The sequence below is a fragment of the Salvelinus alpinus genome, chromosome 35, assembly GCF_045679555.1.
Source record: "Salvelinus alpinus chromosome 35, SLU_Salpinus.1, whole genome shotgun sequence".
Lineage (NCBI taxonomy): Eukaryota > Metazoa > Chordata > Actinopteri > Salmoniformes > Salmonidae > Salvelinus > Salvelinus alpinus.
Window position 1 is genome coordinate 14,236,267 of NC_092120.1, and position 22,762 is coordinate 14,259,028.

General features: G+C 42.3%; 1 protein-coding gene across 1 annotated transcript in view; it reads left to right on the forward strand.

Moving 5' to 3' along the window:
- Nucleotides 1–11,579: 11,579 nt before the first annotated feature.
- The window catches only part of LOC139564678 (ubiquitin-conjugating enzyme E2 E2), a 33,138-nt gene continuing 21,955 nt past the window's right edge, over nt 11,580–22,762 (forward strand). Inside the window, exons 1-3 of the mRNA XM_071384419.1 lie at nt 11,580–11,796; nt 13,769–13,954; nt 16,160–16,210. Of these exons, the coding sequence (XP_071240520.1) occupies nt 13,776–13,954; nt 16,160–16,210 (230 nt within the window). The 5' untranslated portion in view covers nt 11,580–11,796; nt 13,769–13,775. The remainder of the gene's footprint in view (nt 11,797–13,768; nt 13,955–16,159; nt 16,211–22,762) is intronic.

Genomic DNA, 22,762 nt, shown 5'->3' on the forward strand with positions numbered 1-22,762 from the left:
CATCACCGGGTGCAAACTACCTGCCCTCCAGGACACCTACACCACCCGATGTCACAGGAAGGCCAAAAAGATCATCAAGGACAACCACCACCCGAGCCACTGCCTGTTCACACCGCTATCATCCAGAAGGTGAGGTCAGTACAGGTGCATCAAAGCTGGGACCGAGAGACTGAAAAACAGCTTCTATCTCAAGGCCATCAGACTGTTAAACAGCCATCACTAACATTGAGTGGCTGCGGCCAACATACTGACTCAACTCCAGCCACTGGAAAAATTGATGTAATAAATGTATCACTAGCCACTTTAAACAATGCCACTTTATATAATGTTTACATACCCTACATTACTCATCTCATATGTATATACTGTACTCTATACCATCCACTGCATCTTGCCTATGCCGTTCTATACCATCACTCATTCACATATTTTTTTATGTACATATTCTTATTCATTCCTTTACACTTGTGTGTATAAGGTAATTGTTGTGAAATTGTTAGGTTAGATTACTCGTTGGATATTACTGCATTGACGGAACGGGAAGCACAAGCATTTCGCTACACTCAAATTAACATCTGCTAACCATGTGTATGTGACAAATAAAATTTGAATACCATGTCATTTGGTTAATTGTCCATTTTAACAAAGGCTAGTGGAATGTAAATGCCTGTTTGGGGTTCTCTTTGGCTGATTCATCTTGGTAATTGTGGCTGACATGTACCTCGGATACCCCAACCTGAGTCTTACGGTATAGACAGGTTTGCCTGCTCTTGGCATTTTCTTTTCCATTATAAAAAAAAATAATTTAATATTAATTAGGCAAGTCAGTTAAGAACAAATTCTTATTTTCAATGACGGCCTAGGAACAGTGGGTTAACTGCCTTGTTCAGGGGCAGAACGACAGATTTGTACCTTATCAGCTCGGGGCTTCGATCTTGCAACCTTTCGGTTACTAGTCCAACGCTCTAACCACTAGGCTACCCTGCCGCCCCATGTCAAATTGAGAAGTTTAGAAATGTGATTTTTTAAATCATCATATTGCCAATTGCATCTATGGACCATACATTTTCAACAAAGGAAAGCATAACTACTGTGCCTGATCCTGCTTGTAACATTTCCACCCTTACCACTGCTACAAGGTCCCTATTTTATAGGTCGCTATGGGAAAACCAATACTCTGGTTTTCAAGGAATAGAGTTACTGTCCTATCGTGAGTTTGGACCATTTATTAAGGATCCTTTATTGAGAACTGATTCCATTATCAATACATACAGTAATATTTACATTCCGTAGCAAATCCATATTGATTCATGTTTTCATTTGATACCCTGTTATCATTTAGAAGATTGTGGAACAGGTGTTCTATGTCAACATTTCTCTCTCCTTTCTTTGGAGGAAACTAAACTGTGTCAGTGCCAATAAGAACTTGATCTCTTTGGATTCTGACCAACATACATTGCACCAATCAGCTGTGATTGTATTAGTAATTTGAGTGGAGTTTTCATTTCCAAAACAAAACACTGTTCATTTTGTTTGAATAGTCAGTGATTGATATGTGACCACTGCCAAGTTGTGCATTATATGCTGCCGGCTACTGATGTGGGCGCATAAAATAATGTTTTGTCTGACCTTCAGACGGCTATATTGGTCCACTAATACAGGACTAGTAAAGGCCCAGTGCACTACCTTGTCCCCTGATTGCTAAGTTTGGCTGGGCGGCCAGCTCTAGGAAGAGTCTTGGTGGTTCCAAATGTCTTCCATTTAAGAATGATGAAGGCCACTGTGTTCATCGGGACCTTCAATGCTGCAGAAATGTTTTGGTACCCTTCCCCAGATCTGTGCCTCGACACAATCCTGTCTCGGCGCACTACGGACAATTCCTTCGACCTTATGGCTTGGTTTTTGCTCTGACATGCACTGTCAACTTATATAGACAGGTGTGCGCCTTTCCAAATCATGTCCAATCAATCAAATGTACCACAGGTGGACTCCAATCAAGGAGTAGAAACATCTCAAGGATGATCAATGGAAACAGGATGCACCTGAGCTCAATTTCAAGTCTCATAGTAAAGGGTCTGAATAGTTATGTAAATAAGGTATTTCTGTTTTTAATTTTTAATACATTTGCAAAAATGTCTTAACCTGTTCTCGCTTTGTCTTCATGGGGTATTTTGTGTAGATTGCTGAGGATTATTATTTTTAAATCAATTTTAGAATAAGGCTATAATGTAACAAAATGTGAGAAAAGTCAAGGGATCTGAGTACTTTACAAAGGCATTGTATGTTTTTATTTCTCAAAAATATAGACACTTAGCTTTCATTTGACACCCTCCTATAAACTTCACGTTGGTGCTCATGGATCCTTTTACATGGAAATGCCCTTACATAGATTTAGCTGCTCATTTAACATTCAATAATAATTGTGGATATTTAAAATCAAGGTTATTGGACAGTTCAACGTATGGATGCCTTGAATGATGCACATTTTTGTTGTGCTAAACCTCATTAGAGATAAGAAATGTTTTATGGTATTCCCATGGTTGGATTGATGCTTACATAATAGAAAAGCAACCAAAAATATGTATTGGGTTCAGATACACAAGTACAATTCAAAAATCACTAACCCCTGAAAATGTTTGTCGATTTTTATTTTCTTCTGAACAGAGGCAACAGCAACAAACTGGCAGGTGTCCAGCTCCATTTTGTGGCTGAGAAGAGAATCAGTTTCACACAATTTGCCCTGAAATAGGACAAGACAACCACAAAAGAGCACTCTTGCACACTTGAATGATTTCTACACAGTCCAAGGCCTTATGTGATTATTGGAAAAGTTTAAAGTCCGTCTCAGAGAAGCTCTTCTTGGTTTCAATGGGCTTGGGTGTGATAGGTAGGTGTGCTGAGTGAAAGTTTTATTAAAGGAATTCTTTGTGGCTCTCACAACAGGAGCAGCCAACTCTGAAATGAGAAGGCTGTGATGTCTGCAGGCTTACTAATCAGGTATAGTACTAAACCACCGGCTTCAGTCAATCTCCTGAACATGGATGGTACTCTATCGACACTGAACTAATCCTGATCCTGATTAAGTCAAACAGGATTATAGTGGTGCCTGATGTGAACAAAAGTGCTGAATCTGTAAGACCAATGTTGACATTGTAATGCTATAGGAGAATTGATCACTCTACATGTGGATAATAGTCGTGTCATTCCCTTCTATAAGAGTTAAAGGAGACTCTCAAAACACTTTACTCACGGGCTGGGTTCCCATAATAAGATAATAAGACTACATTTCATTGCCTTTGGATGGGCTGTAACGGTTGTCGAAGTCGTTCTCCTCCTCAGACAAGGAGGAGCATGGATCGGACCAAAACGCAGAGTGGAAAGTGGTCATTATTTAATGAAAACGAAACAAAACAACAAACGTGACAAAACCGAAAACAGTCCCGTGTGGCACGAACACTGACACGAGATACAAACACCCACAAAACACACGTGAAACCCCGGCTGCCTTAGTATGATTCTCAATCAGGGACAACGATTGACAGCTGCCTCTGATTGAGAATCATACCAGGCCGAACACAAAACCCCAACATAGAAAATCACACATAGACAGCCCACCCCAACTCACGCCCTGACCAACTAAATAAATACAAGAAAAAGGAAAAACAGGTCAGGAACGTGACATGGGCAAAACAGATGCCGTTGAATAGATTTCTAGTGAAAAGATTCCAAATTCAACCCCTGAATATAATCAATAAACACAACACCAGAACACCTTGGTCTCTCTGCTTACAGGTCTTTTGATAATAGAAACTCCTCAAAGCTCCTATTGATAGTCACCCTCTGAGAGAAAATATGATGTGAGTTTGAGTGACCTTGGCTTGTCCCTGGCTTCCTGTCCCAGTGTTGCCCCTGTCCAATCAGTGTCTCTCAGCCTGAATTGCTGCCAGTCCCTGGGATGGACGAGTAGCAGACAGACAGACAGACAGACAGACAGACAGACAGCCCCCTGGCCTTCTCTCCCCTTGTCCTCACCACATCACCATGACATTAAGATGACAGAAATGTCACGGATGTCAGTGTGGCATCAGACCACAGAATAACATGGGGATATACAGGCATGAGGAGAACAGTACAGAAGACAGTGAGAAAGTCCACGAGAGGAGAGTTGATTAGGCCCCAGTGGCAGGTGTCATAGCCCCACCTTGTGTTCAACACCAGGAAAGGATTAATACACACTGAATCTCAGGATGCTGAGCCATTTCAATGTCTTTTATGTCAGCCAGGATCTGATCACTGTGTCTGCCATTGAATAGGGCCTTCAAATAGATTCAACATATAGATTCAACATATAAATGTTGAACAACAACAAGGGATGCACCGATATGACATTTTTGGCCAATACCGATATCCGACATTTTCCTTGCCAAAAAAACGATACCGATAACCGATATTTAACATTTTAGCTGCCTTTTAAGCATTCTAGTACAGTTAAATTGTTAACACACACACACACACACACAGACGCAGCGGTCTAAGGCACTGCATCTCTGTGCAAGAGGTGTCACTACAGTACCTGGTTCGAATCCAGGCTATGATTGGGAAATCCTTAGGGCGGCGCACAATTGGCCCAGCATCGTCCGGGTTTGGCCGGGGAAGGCCATAAGAATTTGGTCTTGACCTGCCAAGTTAAATAAAGGTTACACACACACACACACACACCACACCAAACACTGACCAACACATTTTGTTGGCATTTACGTATGTCCCCATTACCAGTAAAACACAATCAAAACCTATTTCTTTCACTTACTTGCTGTGCTGTTTCGTTATTCATTTGTTCAGTCGTTTCATTCTCAACCAGGATTTCATCATACATGTTAAGAAGTGAAGGTTCAGCTCTGTCTGTCCGTGGCCTCTCTTTCTCGGTGCGCACTGTCACTGTGTCCGTTTCCATCTTGTCCAGCTGTGTATGTAACATTTCACGTAAACCCTGTTTCTTGTCTGCATCGAAGTAGCAGTCCTTGTACCTAGCATCGAGCATGATGCCGACAGTAAAGAGGCTCGGAGAGAATACCACTGAATCACTTGTTCACAGCCTCGAGTACTTTTGTAAGTTTTAACCCCACGGTCTGTTTGGCAGGCGTTTCAATGCCATGACAGAGGGTATCACGTCTGCTGCAGACGCAGTTGATTAGATTATTTCTCCAGTCAGTTGTTCGAATGGAGCTAGGAGTGTGTTCATGTTTCCAAGTTTCAAACAAGTTCTCAAATGCCACTGAAATGACAGCAGGGGTATTAGAACCAGCACATTCTTGAGCATGCAATACGGCTTTCCTCAGTACGAAATCCTCGTCGACCCACTGTGCTGTCAGACTCAGCATGCTCATGGGGCTGACATCCCTGGTCCAAATGTCAGTCGTAAAGCTAATAGCAGTGACGCCCATAGCAAGTAGCTCATGGATGTGTTTCAACAATAGGGCAACATCTGAAAAATAGCACCAACTGTACTAGGTGCTCGACCAGTCGGCGAAAGCCAACATCATCCGCTACAGAGAGTGGTTGATTGTCAAGGGCAATGATTTCCATTAGTTTGGCATTAATGGATTTCACCTCTGAGTTGTCTTGCTGAAATTGTCTTACTCTTTCAAATGACTGCTCGACTGCTCGATGTTGGAAGTGTGTGCTTAGTATTTTTCTGCTTATGTTCTGTGTTGCGCTGAATTTTTAGTGGTGTCATTACGTCATCTACCTATGTTTTTTTTACCCATTTTTTCTCCCCAATTTCACGGTATACAATTGGTCTTGTCTTGTCGCTGCAACTCCCGTACGGACTCGGGAGAGGCGAAGGTCGAGAGCCATGCGTCCTCCGAAACACAACCCAACCAAGCTGCGCTGCTTCTTGACACAATGCCCATCCAACTCAGCAGCCAGCCGCACCAATGTGTCAGAGGAAAAACCGTACACCTGGCGCCCGGCTCGCCATAGGAGTTGCTAGTGCGCGATGAGACAAGAATATCCCTGCCGGCCACACCCTCCCTAACCCGGACGACACTGGACCAATTGTGCGCCTTCCCATGGGCCTCCCGGTCGCGGCTGGCTGCAACAGAGCCTGGGCTCGAGCCCAGAATCTCTGGTGGCACAGCTAGCACTGCGATGCGGTGCCTTAGACCACTGCGCCACCCAGGAGGCCGATGTTGGCATTTTTAGCTATATCGGCCGATTCCGATATGCTTACCGATATATTGTGCATCCCTAATAACAACTGATGTGAGCACCATCAACATAAAGCATTTACAATACACCCATATGCATAGTGCTTAATTGACCAGCTCTCAGGTAAAATCTTGGACATTTGATGACACAATACTTACTTATTCCTCATGCTTGGCTGCGGAAGGTATTGAATATGCTGTAGCTAATGCTATGTTGAATATGTTGTAGCTTTAATAACTCTCTATAAAGATGTTATGTCGTTTTTATTTAATTTAGTGATTGTGTTATCAGTGGACCTGTAGCCTATAACAAACTACAATTCAATATATAAAATATTGATACTACTTCCAAATAAGCCTACATTTGCTCAACAGCTTTAGTAGTGAAATACTATTTACACCCCATACAATCCACTGACACATTTGCCCAGATGGACCTAATTGAATGTGTTTCTCTCAAGCAGCACAACATCTGTGTCAAATTTGGTGAAACTAATGTCACTCCACTCAACTGCTCAACGCACACAAAAAGCGCACCAGCCACGAACTCAAGTTCCAGCCAATCTGAAGATAAGCCTAGTAGGCCCTGAACTGCCCCAGGAGACTCAGCATTCCTTCTCCATTGGTTTCGGTGTGGAGAGGGGACCTGAGGAACATGGAGGACGAAGTTCCCAATTGTTCTGGGTTTAAACTTATACACTGCAATTTCCATCACAAAGGCCCTCGGCACAGTGCAGAGCTGACCTTGAGCCCTGTCGGGGGAGACTCAGGAAGTGCTTGTGCTGCAGCCAACTCTATTCACACACTGGCCTGTAGGTCGCTGTCAGGACCTTCCACGGCCGAAGGCTATTGTTATGTTGATCTAATGGCTGTGAAGGGTAATCCAAAAGGCCTTCATTAGAATGAGGATCAGAATTCATAAACATTCAATGAATGAAGAACATGGAGGCATTGCATGGGAGGGCTACAGTGAATTATTTGATTGAATAAGTTTGGATCAAATGGGGAATTAATGCACAGTCCCTCCATCAGTGTGTCATCATGAAGTATCTCACAGTCCATACAGGAGAAGCTCTGCCCTGCACAGGAGAAGCTCTGCCCTGTATGACAGTGTGTTGTATTGGGCTATTTTTGCAGGGAAAGACTTTGTTTGAATTCAAACCTTAAACGTTTGAATGAACATGGCCTTGTGTCTATTACAGCATATTGGATGACTGTCATTCATATTCCATTCATCCAGCTCAATGTAACATCGATAGGTTGAGGCTACTACATGATGCTACAAGTTTCCCTGTGCCCATCATGAGGTTGCTACAACCTAGCCTATGAATGAAAGTTTATAACGTAGGTGCACAGGTCGAGATATTTTTATGTAATCAATTTGAGAGACAGTGACACATTCAATACCGCCTTGCACACTCTTGCCTCCATTTAGCTGATCTAGGGTGTAATCATTCATCCAACAGTTGCAAACGAGAGTGTCTATTTGGACACATTCAGGTATGTTTATCCCTGTTTCGTTCAGTTTGCTTCCGTTTAAGAAACGTTTTTCAACAGAATCGGCGCAATGAATACACCCCTGATCACATGCAAACAACAGTTCACTTTCATAGCAGCCACATACAAACAGCTCGTTGTATATACGATATATAATTCCTTCTTGCATCTATCTACGCGCTCACCTCCATTGACCTTTTCCCTTCGCTTGTGGACTTCAGTGCACAACACATCAGCTGTTTGTGGCGGGAAAAAAATTCCAGGCCAAACCTTCATAGTCAACCTAGCTCAGTGTTACTCACTATTTTTTTGTAAGGGGGTCACTTTGGGTTGAGACAATCATTCAGAGGGCCGCACAGATCTTACATTTTTTGTGCTTTTTCTTCCAATATGATCAATTTTCAATTGAGAGCAAATTTAGAGCAATAGAGCACATGCAATTGATTTGATGTACAGCACATTACACAAATATACATACACACATCAAATAGGCTACATCACATGTATAAGACCCATATTAAGGGTTACCTCAGTAGTTGGATGAGTGAAAATGTCTCTTCTTCTCCTTGACTGAATTCATTCTAAATTTATAGTCTGTCGTTGCTATACTTGTGAGGCAATCCAGGTGTGCATTGGTCAGTCTGTTTCTCTGTTTTTGTTTCACAATGTTCATTGTTGAAAATGTTGCTTCACATAAATAAGTGCTGACAAAAAATGTCACCTTTTGCACACACTGCTTCAGAAGTGGATCCTCTGTCTGACACAAGGCTCCAGAAATGGGTCGAATCTTTCAAAAACTCTGCCACGAGACAGCTATCTCACCTCATTGTGAAATATCAAGTCGCTGTATTCTGTCTGGTACTCCTCCAGCAACTCGCGGAATTGACTGTGATTCAGTGTCCTCGCAATAATAATGTTCACCACGCGCACGACTTGCTGCATCACATTCTGTAAGTCACAGTCTTTGAGTTTAGTCACAAGTGCTTCCTGATGAATGATACAATGAAACGTAACAAATTTGGGAATATCCTCTCTCTTTCTCATCAGGCCTATGAATCCTCTCTCTTTCTTATCAGGCCTATGAGTCCCTTCTCCTTCCCTTGCATGTTTGGGGCACCATCAGTGCACACAGATGCCAGATTTGACCAGTCAATATAATTACAGCAAAAAATGTAACAAGGGCTTTCAGAATATCCTCTCCTCGTGTTTGTCCCTGAAGGGGCAGTAAACATAAAAGTTCCTCTCTGAACAGCTAATTTTTTTATTTTATTTTTTATTTTATCCCCTTTTCTCCCCAATTTTTCGTGGTATCCAATCGCTAGTAATTACTATCTTGTCTCATCGCTACAACTCCCGTACGGGCTCGGGAGAGACGAAGGTCGAAAGCCACGCGTCCTCCGAAGCACAACCCAACCAAGCCGCACTGCTTCTTAACACAGCGCGCCTCCAACCCGGAAGCCAGCCGCACCAATGTGTCGGAGGAAACACCATGCACCTGGCCCCCTTGGTTAGCGCGCACTGCGCCCGGCCCGCCACAGGAGTCTCTGGAGCGTGATGAGACAAGGATATCCCTACCGGCCAAACCGGCCAAACCGTCCCTAACCCGGACGACGCTAGGCCAATTGTGCGTCGCCCCACGGACCTCCCGGTCGCGGCCGGCTGCGACAGAGCCTGGGCGCGAACCCAGAGACTCTGGTGGCGCAGCTAGCACTGCGATGCAGTGCCCTAGACCACTGCACCACCCGGGAGGCCCTTGAACAGCTCATTTTGAGGGAAGCGGACCCAAACACATAATTGGGCATTGTCACTTACATCAGTACCTTCGTCAAGCGCAATACTAAAACACGGCGCCATGAATATGTCAGTAATCAGTTGCTTGCCGATGTCCTCGCCAATGTCTTCTATGCGTTAATTTACTTTAAATAGTTTCTTTGTTCGTGAAATCAGCATACAATATTTCGGCCAAAAAACATTATTTGACAATCCCCGCATCTGTGGAGGCTTTCTTGTTTTTTGCGAGTATCCAAGCAATCTCATTGTTTTCTCTGCAACAGTGCTAGATCTGTCCATCATTTGTTGTTGTCCTTTGAGCTGTTCTTTGAGTTGCACTATTTTGTTGTTTCTGAGGTTGCTTTGTGTCGGATATGTTTTGTCAATGTGGGCAAGGTGTGACTGGAAATGTTGCTCTAAATTTGCTCGTTTAAAACAATTGATTGCCTTCTGGCAAATAAGACGAAGTGGGCTAGTCCCATCATGCAGTACACAAAATACTTGTCTGTCCATCTCTTGGAACTTTCTGGGTTCTTCTTGAATCAACCGTATCCTTCTCTTAGCCACCGGAGCCACGTTAGCTATGTTAGCTAGCTGCATTTCCCCGCCGCCATCTTCCTGATTTTTCTGGTTCTCCGGTGGTTGTTCATTCATAATTGTCACGTTGTTCTCCAGCTCGTCCCATTCATTTCCATTGTCGATAGATTTACGTTTATTTTTTACAATAAATCAATCCATGTTGACCAGACTGCAAAATTAACTAGTAGCAAACTGATATGTGTCAGTCGCTGTAGCTGAGCAGTTGCATTCTATTTTGGCAAATGTTCTATTTCGGATTTTCTGTTCATCAGCTGCGCTATACCGCCATCTATCTGCTGTCCAGGGAACAATAGATATATTCAATGAAGTGATTCAGGCCTGCACTAACACGTTGAATTGAAATTGTGTTAGTAAACCAGCTACAATCATGCAGTACAGTGTACAGTCAGCAGCAAGCAGTTTAGCAGTTCCCCGGCGGGCCCCTGTGGCAATACATTTATAAAACCAAAAGCTTACCTTGACTTGGAAGAGTTACAATGTTGGTTAGCCATAGCTAACATAGGATCCCTTTCTGTTGGAGTCAGGTGTTCGAGTAGGCTAAACTAACTAGCTGCATTCTACACTAGCTAAGTAAGTGAAAGTGATACACTACAAAATATAGTTAGCTCACTCTCTCTCTCGCTTTTGGAAGAAATTAATTTGTTCAAAACTGTTCAAATATTGTAATTTCTCTCTTTGAATCAACTACTCACCACATTTTATGCACTGCAGTGCTAGCTAGCTGTAGCTTATGCTTTCAGTACTAGATTCATTCTCTGATCCTTTGATTAAGTGGAGAACATGTCAGTTCATGCTGCAAAAGCTCTGATAGGTTTGATGATATACTCCGGAAGTTGTCATAATTACTATGTAAATCTATGGAAGGGGGTGAGAACCATGAGCCTCCTATGTTTTGTATTGAAGTTAATGTACCCAGAGGAGGACGGAAACTAGCTGTCCTCCGGCTACACCATGGTGCTACCCTACAGAGTGCTGCTGAAGCTACTGTAGACCTTCATTGCAAAACAGTGTTTTAATAAATTATTTGGTGATGTGAATATATTTAGTATAGTTGTACTATTTATTTATTTTGAAATTCAATGAGGATGGTCCTGCCCTTCCTCCTCTGAGGAGCATCCACTGATATACATACACTATTCATCCCCATTACACTAAAGTTCTGTTGCCCATGGACAACTATGTGTGGACAAAGTCTGGGTTTCCCAAAAGCATCATAGCACTAAGATCATCTTTCGTCCATTTAGTTTCAATAGAATTGAGATGATCTTAGTGCTAAGATGCTTTTGGGAATCCCAGCCCAGGGTGTTATGCCATGCCCTGTTGAGTTTCCTGATGTACACTCACGTTGTCATAGCCTACCTTGCTCATTCGACCTGCAGGGTCCATCATTTTCAGATAGCCGACATCCAACATTGAGTAGTTTGACTAGTTCAATTCTGTCTTTGCTGTTTGAATATTACAACTGTTTTGTGATAAAGCATACAGATTTGTTTCATCTCTGGCGACTGGGACCATCACACGTGCACGAGCGGCGCGCGCAATATGAGAGCGCGCGTGGAGGCGGTCCGGCTTCTTCAGTTTTCTGTAATCGCTTTTCGGTTGCTACCTTCAGTTAAATAGCAAGGACACGAGTGCGAGCAGACGGCCGAGCAGTGTGTGGATATACTTTTCACCTGGGATTTTAATACTAAATACAGCATCGACAGTCAGCTGCCAGGTAATATTTATGCACGCATGTTACTGTCCTTGGTATGTGTACAGAAAGTAAGTAAATGTCCCGTGAAAGTGGCATTTTCCGATGAGGGGGTGTGGGACGTGCCTCCCTTTGTGCCTGAGCAGCTCAACGCTTTTTGTGGACACTTGAGAAACGTTGGATTCACACAGTTCCAAGCCGTTCATTTGGCCCTCGCGTCGACTGGCCTTGACGAGCCCTTGATGCCTTGTCGAAGAATTTCTAAAACGTGATGTTCTCTGCATATCTTCCCGAGTTTTAAACGCTCAGGCCTCTTCATTTTAAATTCCCTATAGCAGGACATAGCACAGCGGGTGCTACTTTTTCCCTGCAGTGTTATTGATGTTTGTTATGCATTGTTTTTTTGACAGCTCTATTTGTGTCGCGGGCACATGTTATTTGTTTGTTTTTTTCAGTCGAAAGGGGGAGGCTTTGAAATTGTGTTGACCTATTGCTCAGCTGGATCCGAAACAACGACAGAAGAAAGTGATACATTGTTGTGTTCTATTTATTGAGGCCCCTAGAGTCAACATGCGCGTCGTCTTTGATAAATGTAACTAACAATTTTCAGAATTGATATAATTTCCGTCGCACACCTGTTTTGCAAGTTGATACGTGTCTGGCGAGTGGATACACAAATAGCGTTGATGTCCTTATCATAACACCCCCGGGAAAGATAGTGGTTAAGCACTACTAACCGTGTGTATCTTTCACCGTAACGTTAGTCCTATTGCCCAGGCTTTAATTCGAAACAATATTAACGGATATCACTGACCGTGATAGATAAAAATGACCTCACCTCATTATTATCGTCAAAGCCTAAGGCGATATCTCAGTCATCTGATGCCCTTTGTAGAGGCACAGGCCTACTGTTCTAGTCTCTCTTTAGCCCACTGAACTCAACTCCCTGATTAGTTGAGTTTAATCGGCTAGTGTCTCTTTCGATCTATGTTCCATCAATCGATATGGTTAACTATTTAAAAGGTTCGTGAGTGGTGATATTGAATTAATTGTTTTAGATAAGACTATATTGTCAGTAGGCCTGTGACACGTTGACTCTTCAAGTCCAGGCTAGTCAAGACATCTTGACAGCATTGTTCTTTCATACTAGGCTATATTCCATTAAATCTCAACAGACATGTTTCTAATGCATTCCAAAAATGTGTAGGTGGTTTGTTAACACAGTAATATTGAATCTTCTTGAATGAGTTTGAGATCTTAGTAGTTTGTCATAATACTGATGAACCACTCACTACCTTTTATTTTACAACACACAAAATAGCTTCACCACCTTGCCTTCAACACATTAACCAGCAGAGTGAAACAGACTTACATAATTACTCTGTTGTGAAAATAATTTCCTCCTGCTAGGACAATCAAGTATTCTGTTCTACTCAACCACGCAATGGAGGCAGGTAGCCGCTGTTGTGTGGTTAGAGAGATGAGCCAGCAACTGGAGAGAGTTGCCAGTTTGTGTCTGGGGTCCAGCGGGAAGTGAGCTGGCAACCGGAGTGTTGCTGGTATAAAATGCTAGATGCCATTGCCTGCTGTTGTGCCCTTGAGGTAAGCACTTAACCCCCCACAACAACAGCCCCCCGGGCGTCTAGTGTGGCAGCCCCACGCACCTCTCCCCCCAAAAAAACGTATATGTGTCTTTCGGAGGGGTTTGGTTAAAAGCGGAAGTCAAATTTCAGTTGGACCATGTGTGCAATTGGCCAATACAGTCAATTGACCAAAGTGTCTTGCTCAAGGGCAGAATGGCAGGTAATGGCATCTTAATCTTAACCTGCAAAACAGCACAATGACTAGTAAAATGATAGACTGTTCAACCTTGGAACCCCAGCAGTCCACACAGCCTGCCCAGGCCCTTAAAAAAAAGACTAACACACCACTCATTTATTTTGTATAGAAAACATAATGAAAAATAAACCTGTGCTGTTTGGTGTCTGTTTCCCAGGGCCAGGATGTCCAGTGAGGTGCAGAGACCGGACGACAGCCCCAGCACCAGTGGGGGGAGCTCGGATATCGAACAAAGAGAATCATCAGTACCCCCAGAACAGGAGCGGGAACAAGCACAGCCCAAAAAGAAGGAGACCAAGATCTCCAGTAAAACAGCTGCCAAACTCTCAACCAGTGCCAAGAGGTAAACCTTGAATCTGGCTCAGTTTAGATGTATTTAAGTGGGGCAGGTTTGAGCACCTTCCTATCCTCAGGGTGGTGAGTTACACTGAGTGTACAAAACATTAGGAACACCTTCCTAATATTGAGTTGCACCCCCAGAACAGCCGCAATTCGGAAGGGCATGGATTGTACAAGGTGTCGAAAGCATTCTACAGGGATGCTGGCCCTTGTTGCCTCCAATGCTTCCCACAGTTGTCGAGTTGACTGCATGTCCTTTGGGTGGCGGACCATTCTTGATACACCTGGGAAACTGTTGGGTGAAAAACCAAGCAACGTTGCAGCTCTTGATACACTCAAACCGGTTTGCCTGGCACCTACTACCATACCCCGTTCGAAGGCACTTCAAATCTTTTGTCTTTCCCATTCACCATCTGAATGGCACACGTACGCAATCCATGTCTCAAGGCTTAAAAATCCTTCTTTAACCTGTCTTCTCCCCTTCATCTACACTGATTGAAGTGGATTTAACAAGTGACATCAATAAGGGATCATAGCTTTCACCTGGTTTTACCTGGTCAGTCTATGTCATGGACAGAGCAGGTGTTCCTAATGTTTTGTACACTTAATATATATAACGCTAACCGGTCCTATGGACATCATTATTCTAGTCACACTCATGCTATTAATATATCCATTAGATTTAATCTATACAAGATATGTAATGAAAGGTAACCTTGTTCCATCTATCGCATCATGACACTGTAATGCCCGTCATTCATCTGACAGGCAGATTACTATGATGACTATGCCCCCCGAGTCTTTCCTGGCCATGTGGTGATAAGAGCTGACCAGGAAACACTCTGGACCCGGCCTGGTTATCCATGGTTATAGCATTTTCATAGATTCCCTTAGCTAGGTCAGGTGGCCTGAGCCCTAACGATGATGACCATATTTTCATTCATATCACATCTGTGTGGTTAGTATTGTCACGAACAGCATTCCCACTGTCGCCCACCTAGCCTTGCCAGTGGAAAGACAGATTGATGCGAGGTGATGATATTATTATGCAACCAGCCGAGCCAGGGATTGGCTGAGGCTACAGCGCTTTTTATAACTACCCCTGATATTTGGAACATCTTCCTGATGTGTAGCGCACTTATAAGACAGACCACTGTGCTCAAACCCAGGGTTTTAGTATTACGACCGCAACACTGGACACCACAGCTCTCTGTTGAGCCCTTGAGGGTGCAGTCAGTGATGGTATAATGTGTTTCCATGCTGTTTTCCCCCATGCCTGGTTCAACACAGATGGATGTGACACAACATTATGACTGTTATGTCACAAGTTAAATTGCACTGTTGTGCGTTTAATCATTGCATGTCATCGTGATTTGTCATCCTTTTTATACAAAGATGTTTATATGATGTTCTTAACCCTTCCCTCGCAGGTGACTGCTGCGTGGGTGAATTTGAAAGAGTTATTGAAAGATGTTGCTGTTTGTGCAGGCCTATTGTAATAACACACACACTCTGATAAATCATTTCAGGTTTGAACCTTTCAGGCTCTGCAATTCTTTTAAACAGAGGTTGCCTCATCACGCTTGTAATGTGCCTTATGCTGCTTCCTCGTGGAAAAGTCAGTTTAACAACAGTATGGCACTGTGTGACACCATTAGAGGCGGGTGATGTTTGGGGAGACCTCTTCTATGATATGCTAATCTAAATATCGCGATATCTAATGTAATAGGTTTGCGCCGTTAATTACTAAATCATTCCAGACTGTAGAATTTTTGTGCCTATTTAGAAAATAGTGTCATTCTCATTAAATAATCTTTGTTTGGCTTTTTTTGTTGGCTTAGTTAATTTATTTAGACTTCATTTTAGACACATTGATACAGCCTAACTGATAAAACTGCACAGTTTTCTAGTCTTGCACTTCATAATATATCATCAATGTCCAATATCACGATATTCGATATAATCATATATTGGCCCAACCCAAGACATAATTAGCCTATAGTGGATTGCCTTGGCATTTGGTAAATTTAAATTTGTATGATATGTTAACTCATATGACTGCAATTTGTGGTCTGATCTACCTGTATCATCATGTTCTATGGATTTATTCATCACGCTGGGGTCAAATTCATTCTGGGAGCTTTTTCAGTTATGCGATTAGAGATATCCATTGCCACAAAGACTAAAAGAGAGTATCGTTGTTTTTCAGGATTCAGAAAGAACTTGCAGAAATTACACTCGACCCACCTCCAAACTGCAGGTAAGGAAAGATTGCTCTCTGCCAGCATTTATGTTTATTCACCTTGCTAATGTTATGGGCTTGGGATTTCAGGATTTACTGTATTTCTGTTCGGGATTCTTGGTTCTAAGAATGAAGGATGGACTTCAGTCTTTCTGGTTTTACATAGGCGGTCAGGTATTACAGTGGTATATATTGCCTTACCTCCCTAATCTTACTACATTTGCACACACTGTATATAGATTTTTCAATTGTGTTATTGACTGTACGTTTGTTTATCCCATGTGTAACTCTGTGTTTGTGTCGCACTGCTTTGCTTTATCTTGGCCAGGTCGCAGTTGTAAATGAGAACTTGTTATCAAATGGCCTTCCTGGTTAAATAAAGGTTGAAATAAATAACAAATATTTCCTTGTTAGAATAAAGATGTTTATCATGTGCGTAAGAGTGATTACGCTAGCACTTTTCACAACATTTCTATAGTTTGTTCTCTTTTACCTAACACGATGTAGGCCTACTTATCTAACCATATAAGAAATGTACCAGTTTAGATCATAGGATTTCTGTTGAAAGCCCATCTAAAAAGGGAAAAAAGAACGTGTGATTTAAAAAGAAGTTTCGATTCTCATGTGGTTCTGCTGGGGATTTTCCATAGACAGACAATGGTTATTGTGTTCTGCTGCCTGTCCATTGAGGAAGAGATATGGTGGCCAGCTAGCGAGTGGTAGACCGACCAAATGTGCATCAGCCGCTGAATGACAAAAGGCATCCCAGGGGACATTGTGCAGAGGCCTTATTAACTTAAAGGACACAAAGTGACGTTGTCATTGATTATCCCCCTGTTTATAACAGCACAGTAATTACCTCAGTCTCAGCATTCAAAGGCAAATTACCAGAGAAAATGGAGGCCAAGGCACAAGGCAAGTTTAGGCATTTATCTGCGGGAGATGGAGTGCAATAGGAGATGCTGTTGCTTTTTGGCCATTTTAGATTGGTTGTGTTAATTTTATATGCACCTGTTAAAACAACAAAGAGAAATGGCCCCTAGTGACTCATCCAGCTCTGTGTGTAGTGCTGTGCAGGAACTAATCACTTTAACTGAGTTTCATGTAACACCCTTGCTGGAAGGGTGAATATATATATATATACAGTATAGGTAACCTTTTCATTCTAATTCAAAATGTAGTTACTGGAGGGTAAATTAGATATTGAGTATTGGCTCTTTACTCAAGGACTTCAAATACTCTGTTTCAATGGACTCTGAAAAATGAGGTTGTCGCGTTGGAAATAATTTCGCTTGAGGCTACACAGGCAGGGGAATTAAAGGCAGCATCATTTTAAAGTAAAATAATCACTAACAGAAATATACGCAGCCATAAAAATAACTAGTTGCCTGGAAAACAATTATGTGTTTTAAAGATAATCCTCTCTATGTATTCCCAGGCTGCATATTCATGCTAATCCCATAACAACTAGGGCCGGGACGATACCAGTATGGCAATATTTTTTCCGTGCACAAAAATGAAAACACGAAGCAGACCAGACTCTTTGGTCCTTTCTAAAAACCAGCTCTATGTAAAATATTGTGTGCTATAGCTTGAAAATAAATACATGTGACTGGATGACAAAGTAATGTTTGTTTTCAACATCAGGGCTATTTTCCTAAAGAAGTTAAATCCAATTTGTGTTTTGTTTCCCTGCCACAATACTGGTATCGTCCCGGCCTCAATTAAAAACTGGAATAATAGGGCTTTTATAACACATTCCAATTAATGTTCTTCCATTGTTATAATGGTCTGATTAGGATTATAGAATATGTATAACAGACAATTTCATTAGTCCTTAAGTCTATTGATGCACCCGTGCGTCAATATAAGTAACAAAATACAAAAATCAGTCATTTTAAGCTAGAGATATGTTTTTTATATGGGCTGCGTCTCAATCCGCATTCGCCTGTGTCGGTCTTCCGCATCTGCGGTAGAAGGTGGCCGAACTATAGCGTTGTTTGTCAGACCATGAGGCATCCCGAAAATTGGTCTTCTCACCAAGCGGTTTGGTTCTTTCATGGAACATTTCTGAAGGTAACGCATTCAAATGAATGGAGGTAGTTTTGTGCCAACGAAAATAAGGGGTTAAATATGTGTCGAACGAAGATATTTCCTGAGCATTCTTATATCTCCTAGATATAGGACAGACGCTTGAACCTTATTCCGTATGATTAATTTTTTTTACTGTCTTTTTTTGCCATTTATGAATGTGTTATACATTGTTATTTCTATGGTTTATAGTAGTAAAGGCCAAATTCAATATTTTATCAATAATTTTTTATATATTTTTGATGCCTAAAGGGTTCCTAAAATTCTAAATCAAATTGCTAACTGATCCATGGTGTGACCATCTTAAAACAATTTCATATGTTAGCTTAGTAGAACCCCCCCTGCCCACACACACACATTTTCTTTTTTAAAGTGAACGTCAATAAGGGCAAAACAATTATTTGCTTTGCATGAAAAAGAGGCTTGTCAAAGTCATAATTTATGCCTTACACACCGCTCACTACTGACCAGGTTAGTCCCAAAGGTTGTTCATTTTATTTCACACTGCAAATGGTGTTGCTGTCTGTTGGCCCCTTCAGGAGACAGTGTGTGTTGAAAAGATCACCTCGCTCGGCATATTACACACAGAGCCGGGGCGGCTGATTTATTTCCTCTCATCGCTCACCCCACTGAGAGGCCTGCAGTCAGACATCCCCTTTGTTCAAGCAGGGGAGAGTCTCCCAGCCTTATCATCCTGTAATAAAACATCTCTGGAGATTCGGAGACTGGCCAGCAAATTTAATCATGCGGTGATTGTGGAAGGTTGAAAGTAATGGTTGATGTGTCGTTGGCTACTGTCTAATCACTTTATAGTACTCTGCTTTATAACAGTCCTAAGCATCCATGATCTGACATTGTCTTTCATCAGCACTGTTACAACATTTTTGTTAGAATTTGCATTTGTTTCAAGCAGTTTGGAGCCTGTTGGTGCTTTTTCAGTATGTGAACACAAGGGCAATAAGATGTCATTTCCAGCTCCAGTTTACTAACATTATTGTGACAGCTCTCACCTTGTCATTGTCACTCATCAAATGAGTGAAACCAGTTAAAACCAAATAGGCTTTGGGCATTGTGATTTTGCTAACTATCAGATATTTCAAGTATTGCTGTACAAGCAGCAATGTTTGTCATGAAACAATGAAAAGAGTCTGGAACAGAATAGCATTTATTCTGACTGAATGTTGCCATTGACGTATAACCTACTGTAGCACTGGACACGTCTCTCATGAGACCAGATCCACTCTAATTTGGATGATTTACACTGTCAGTCTTCAGCACAAATAGCTTCTGCTGGCCTCTGAATCCAAATGGCCTGATGTAATGCCCTTAAAGATGACCAAACCGTGTCACTTTCTGACGATGCCAGGCCCAATGGGAAATGTCTGCACTCAGCAGGATTTATAACATTGTGTGTTGTTGACTGGTTGCTTGTTGCCATACTTATTGTCTACATGCATTCTCTGAGCCATGAGGTAAATAACCAATAATACCCACACAGATCTCCATCCCCCTTTACACGATGGGATCATCTCCACTACTATGACTGAGTGACTGCTGCTTGTTAGTGTTGCGTTGTGGCCCTCTGGGGTTCTGTGGGAGTGACAAACTCGGGGCCATTTTTCACAGGCTTTACCAGGGGACTTCACATCTAAGAGGCCACAGCGGGGACGTTATCAATATTCATGAGGGGGGAGGGGATGTGCCTCAGTTGCCTCTGGGAAATATACTTGATCATTGTCATTTGCAGCTCAACTTTCAAGAATTTCAGCACATATCTCCAAGATTCGTGAGAAAAAGACTCTGGAACAGAGTCATTTGTGTAGATCGTTGATGGTTTATGACATCTGTTCTCATGCATTCCAAGTTGTACAATCACAGAGATCATGAACCTAATAAATCTTCTATCGTCTAAATAATATATCAACCTGTTCATGACCTTTTGATAATGGTTGTTTCCCAGTGGCGCAAAATACTGTATGTTTTTACAGATTAGGGTTTAATAACGGGAACCAGGTTACCAGGATTTCCAGTCCAAACCCACTCCCGTTTCCCGGGATAAATATCTGCGAGAAACGGGTAAATTATAATACATTTTTTATATGAGCAGCATGACGTGAAATGGAACTGTTAAATTATACAGGGTGGCTACGGATACAGAGTTTCTGTATCCCAATGTGCCCAGGCTAAAAATACAGATATTTCTGCGCATGTGAAATATATATTTTTTTTTTGCGTAACCGCGTGCCCTCTCAGCTTCCTAGTAGCTGCTGTGCTGAGTGCTCCGCTGCCGCTCCCCCTCCTTGATCGCCTTTGTCTGGTCACTGGAGTAGCCTACACACTTCATGTTGTACACAACTGTTTGAACTATTGGCTTCCATGCCTCAGTAAGAAAAAGCACGAGTTCATGTTATTTTTTCAGGAGTGGAGTAGGCTACATTCAGCTATTTATGTGTTTTACACAAAATACATAATTGACATGTTTGTACAAACTTTGTCAGTATTGCAAACATAAGCACAACACAAACAGGCGTGCTAGCGAGTTACATGCAGCTAGTTAGTCTCGTCACAATATCAGCATAAACTAACACGCCCATTGTCAGACTATTTTCACTGGTCTGGATACATGCTCGCCTGCCTAGAATGTTCAGCTGCCCAGAGGTGGAACGCAGCAAGACACCAACACGCAGTCTAATTAGCAATTGAATGTTTTTTCCCCCCAACATCATTGCTAATATTGGCTAAGCTGCAGTGTTTCCTCTGCAAAAAATGTGTAGTGGGGGGGAAAGGTCGGGGGGGTGTCCATATTATCAAGTATGCTACTAGCAAAAAGCATTATCACCATTATCACACTTTTAACTCCCTCCCAAAACATTATTTTGAGGTAGGGTGTCGTTTTACCAAGTTGCCCTACAATTGAGCCCAGTTACATTTAGCTTTCATGTTTTGAAAACTTTTTAAATAGTGCAATTCCCACACAAGTTCAGAAATAAAATAGGAATGTAAAGCTGGGATCCCCCTCTTTTTAACAAAGGCCATTAAAGCTGCTTTTTCCCCCAGCGATTGCAAGAATTGTTGTGCATTGACTGCTTGTCAGAATGCATGTTTTGCCATGTTCCCCATAACTTGAATGTGTTTCGAGAGGAATATGTATTTTGCATAGAACACACAACAACAAGCTGACCTTGGTAAATAGAAACCATTCTACTATGGGGTTGTCTGAGGAATTTTTTATTCATTCTTTTTTTTGTTTGCAGAGGACTGTTCTAACATCTTCAAAGTGCACCGAGGTAGCATCTTTTTTCCCATGTTCCATCTTTTTTTTGCCGTGGGCTCAGCGCCACAGCTTAATGATTGCAGTGGAAACAATGCTAAGCTCATCGGGAGGCAGACAGGAACTACAATATGGCAGCAGTTAAAGATTAGCCATCATCACACACAACGCTGATAGTTTTTTCCCCAAGGTGTAAGGTCTGCTTCCTGCTTGTGCAACTGCAATATCTGTTCTGACAGACAGAAGGTTGTAGCCTTCATGATATATATTTTTGAATGTTTGTTCAAATCGCTGTAGGGTTTTTATTTAAACTGTTCAGAAATGAGGTAGAGATGGGCTACATCATCATGGTTAAAAGAGGGTGAGATAAAGAGCGAAACGTGAAGGGAGGGGTAGTGTGAGCAGCAGCTACTTTAGGAAAAACGAATGTTTGTGTAAAATAACACATGCGCAGAACATGATCGGGATCTTTAGCTTTGAGAAAGAGGATTTGCTGGGGCGGGGCATGGACGAAAACTCCGTATCCGTAGCCACGGCCTAAAAGCAAATTCATGCTTGATCTGAACATGTGGTCGAAGGCGTCATATGGATGGTGTGATGCAATTGCGGAGCCTCCGGAGGCATGCAGAGGCCAAATTGAGCTCCTTACTGTATCGTCGTGCGCCGCCCAATGCGGAGGGCTCCGTATAGCTCTGCATTGACATGGTTGGCGGGAGGTGGGGGCGGAAGGTCCTGTATTAACACAAACTCACTTCCTTGACAGCTTCCTTCATAACAGGTCTGCGCTGCTGTGCGAAGCACAAGAAGTATGAATGCCCTGACTTCTGCATAGGCCGTATCACCCTAAATGCTGCACGGCCAATGCAGACATCAGATTGACCATGCAGCGCCTTTAACTTATATGCAATGTCTAAATCTGTATTCTCTATGGCTTTCTCTGTTCTGCTATCTGCATGATCAATCATCAACGCTCAGGGTAGGGACAGGCATGTGAGTGAGGTATGTTTGCTGCAGCATAGCTTGATCTACAGTAATATTATAACTAATACAGTGCCAAGAGAAAGTATGAACTCTTTGGAATTATCTAGAGTTCTGCATAAATACATTTGATCTGATGTTCATCTAAGTCACTACAATAGACAAACATAATGTGCTTAAACTATTAAAAATAGGGATGGTGCCAGGTTTCCTCCAGATGTGACGCTTGG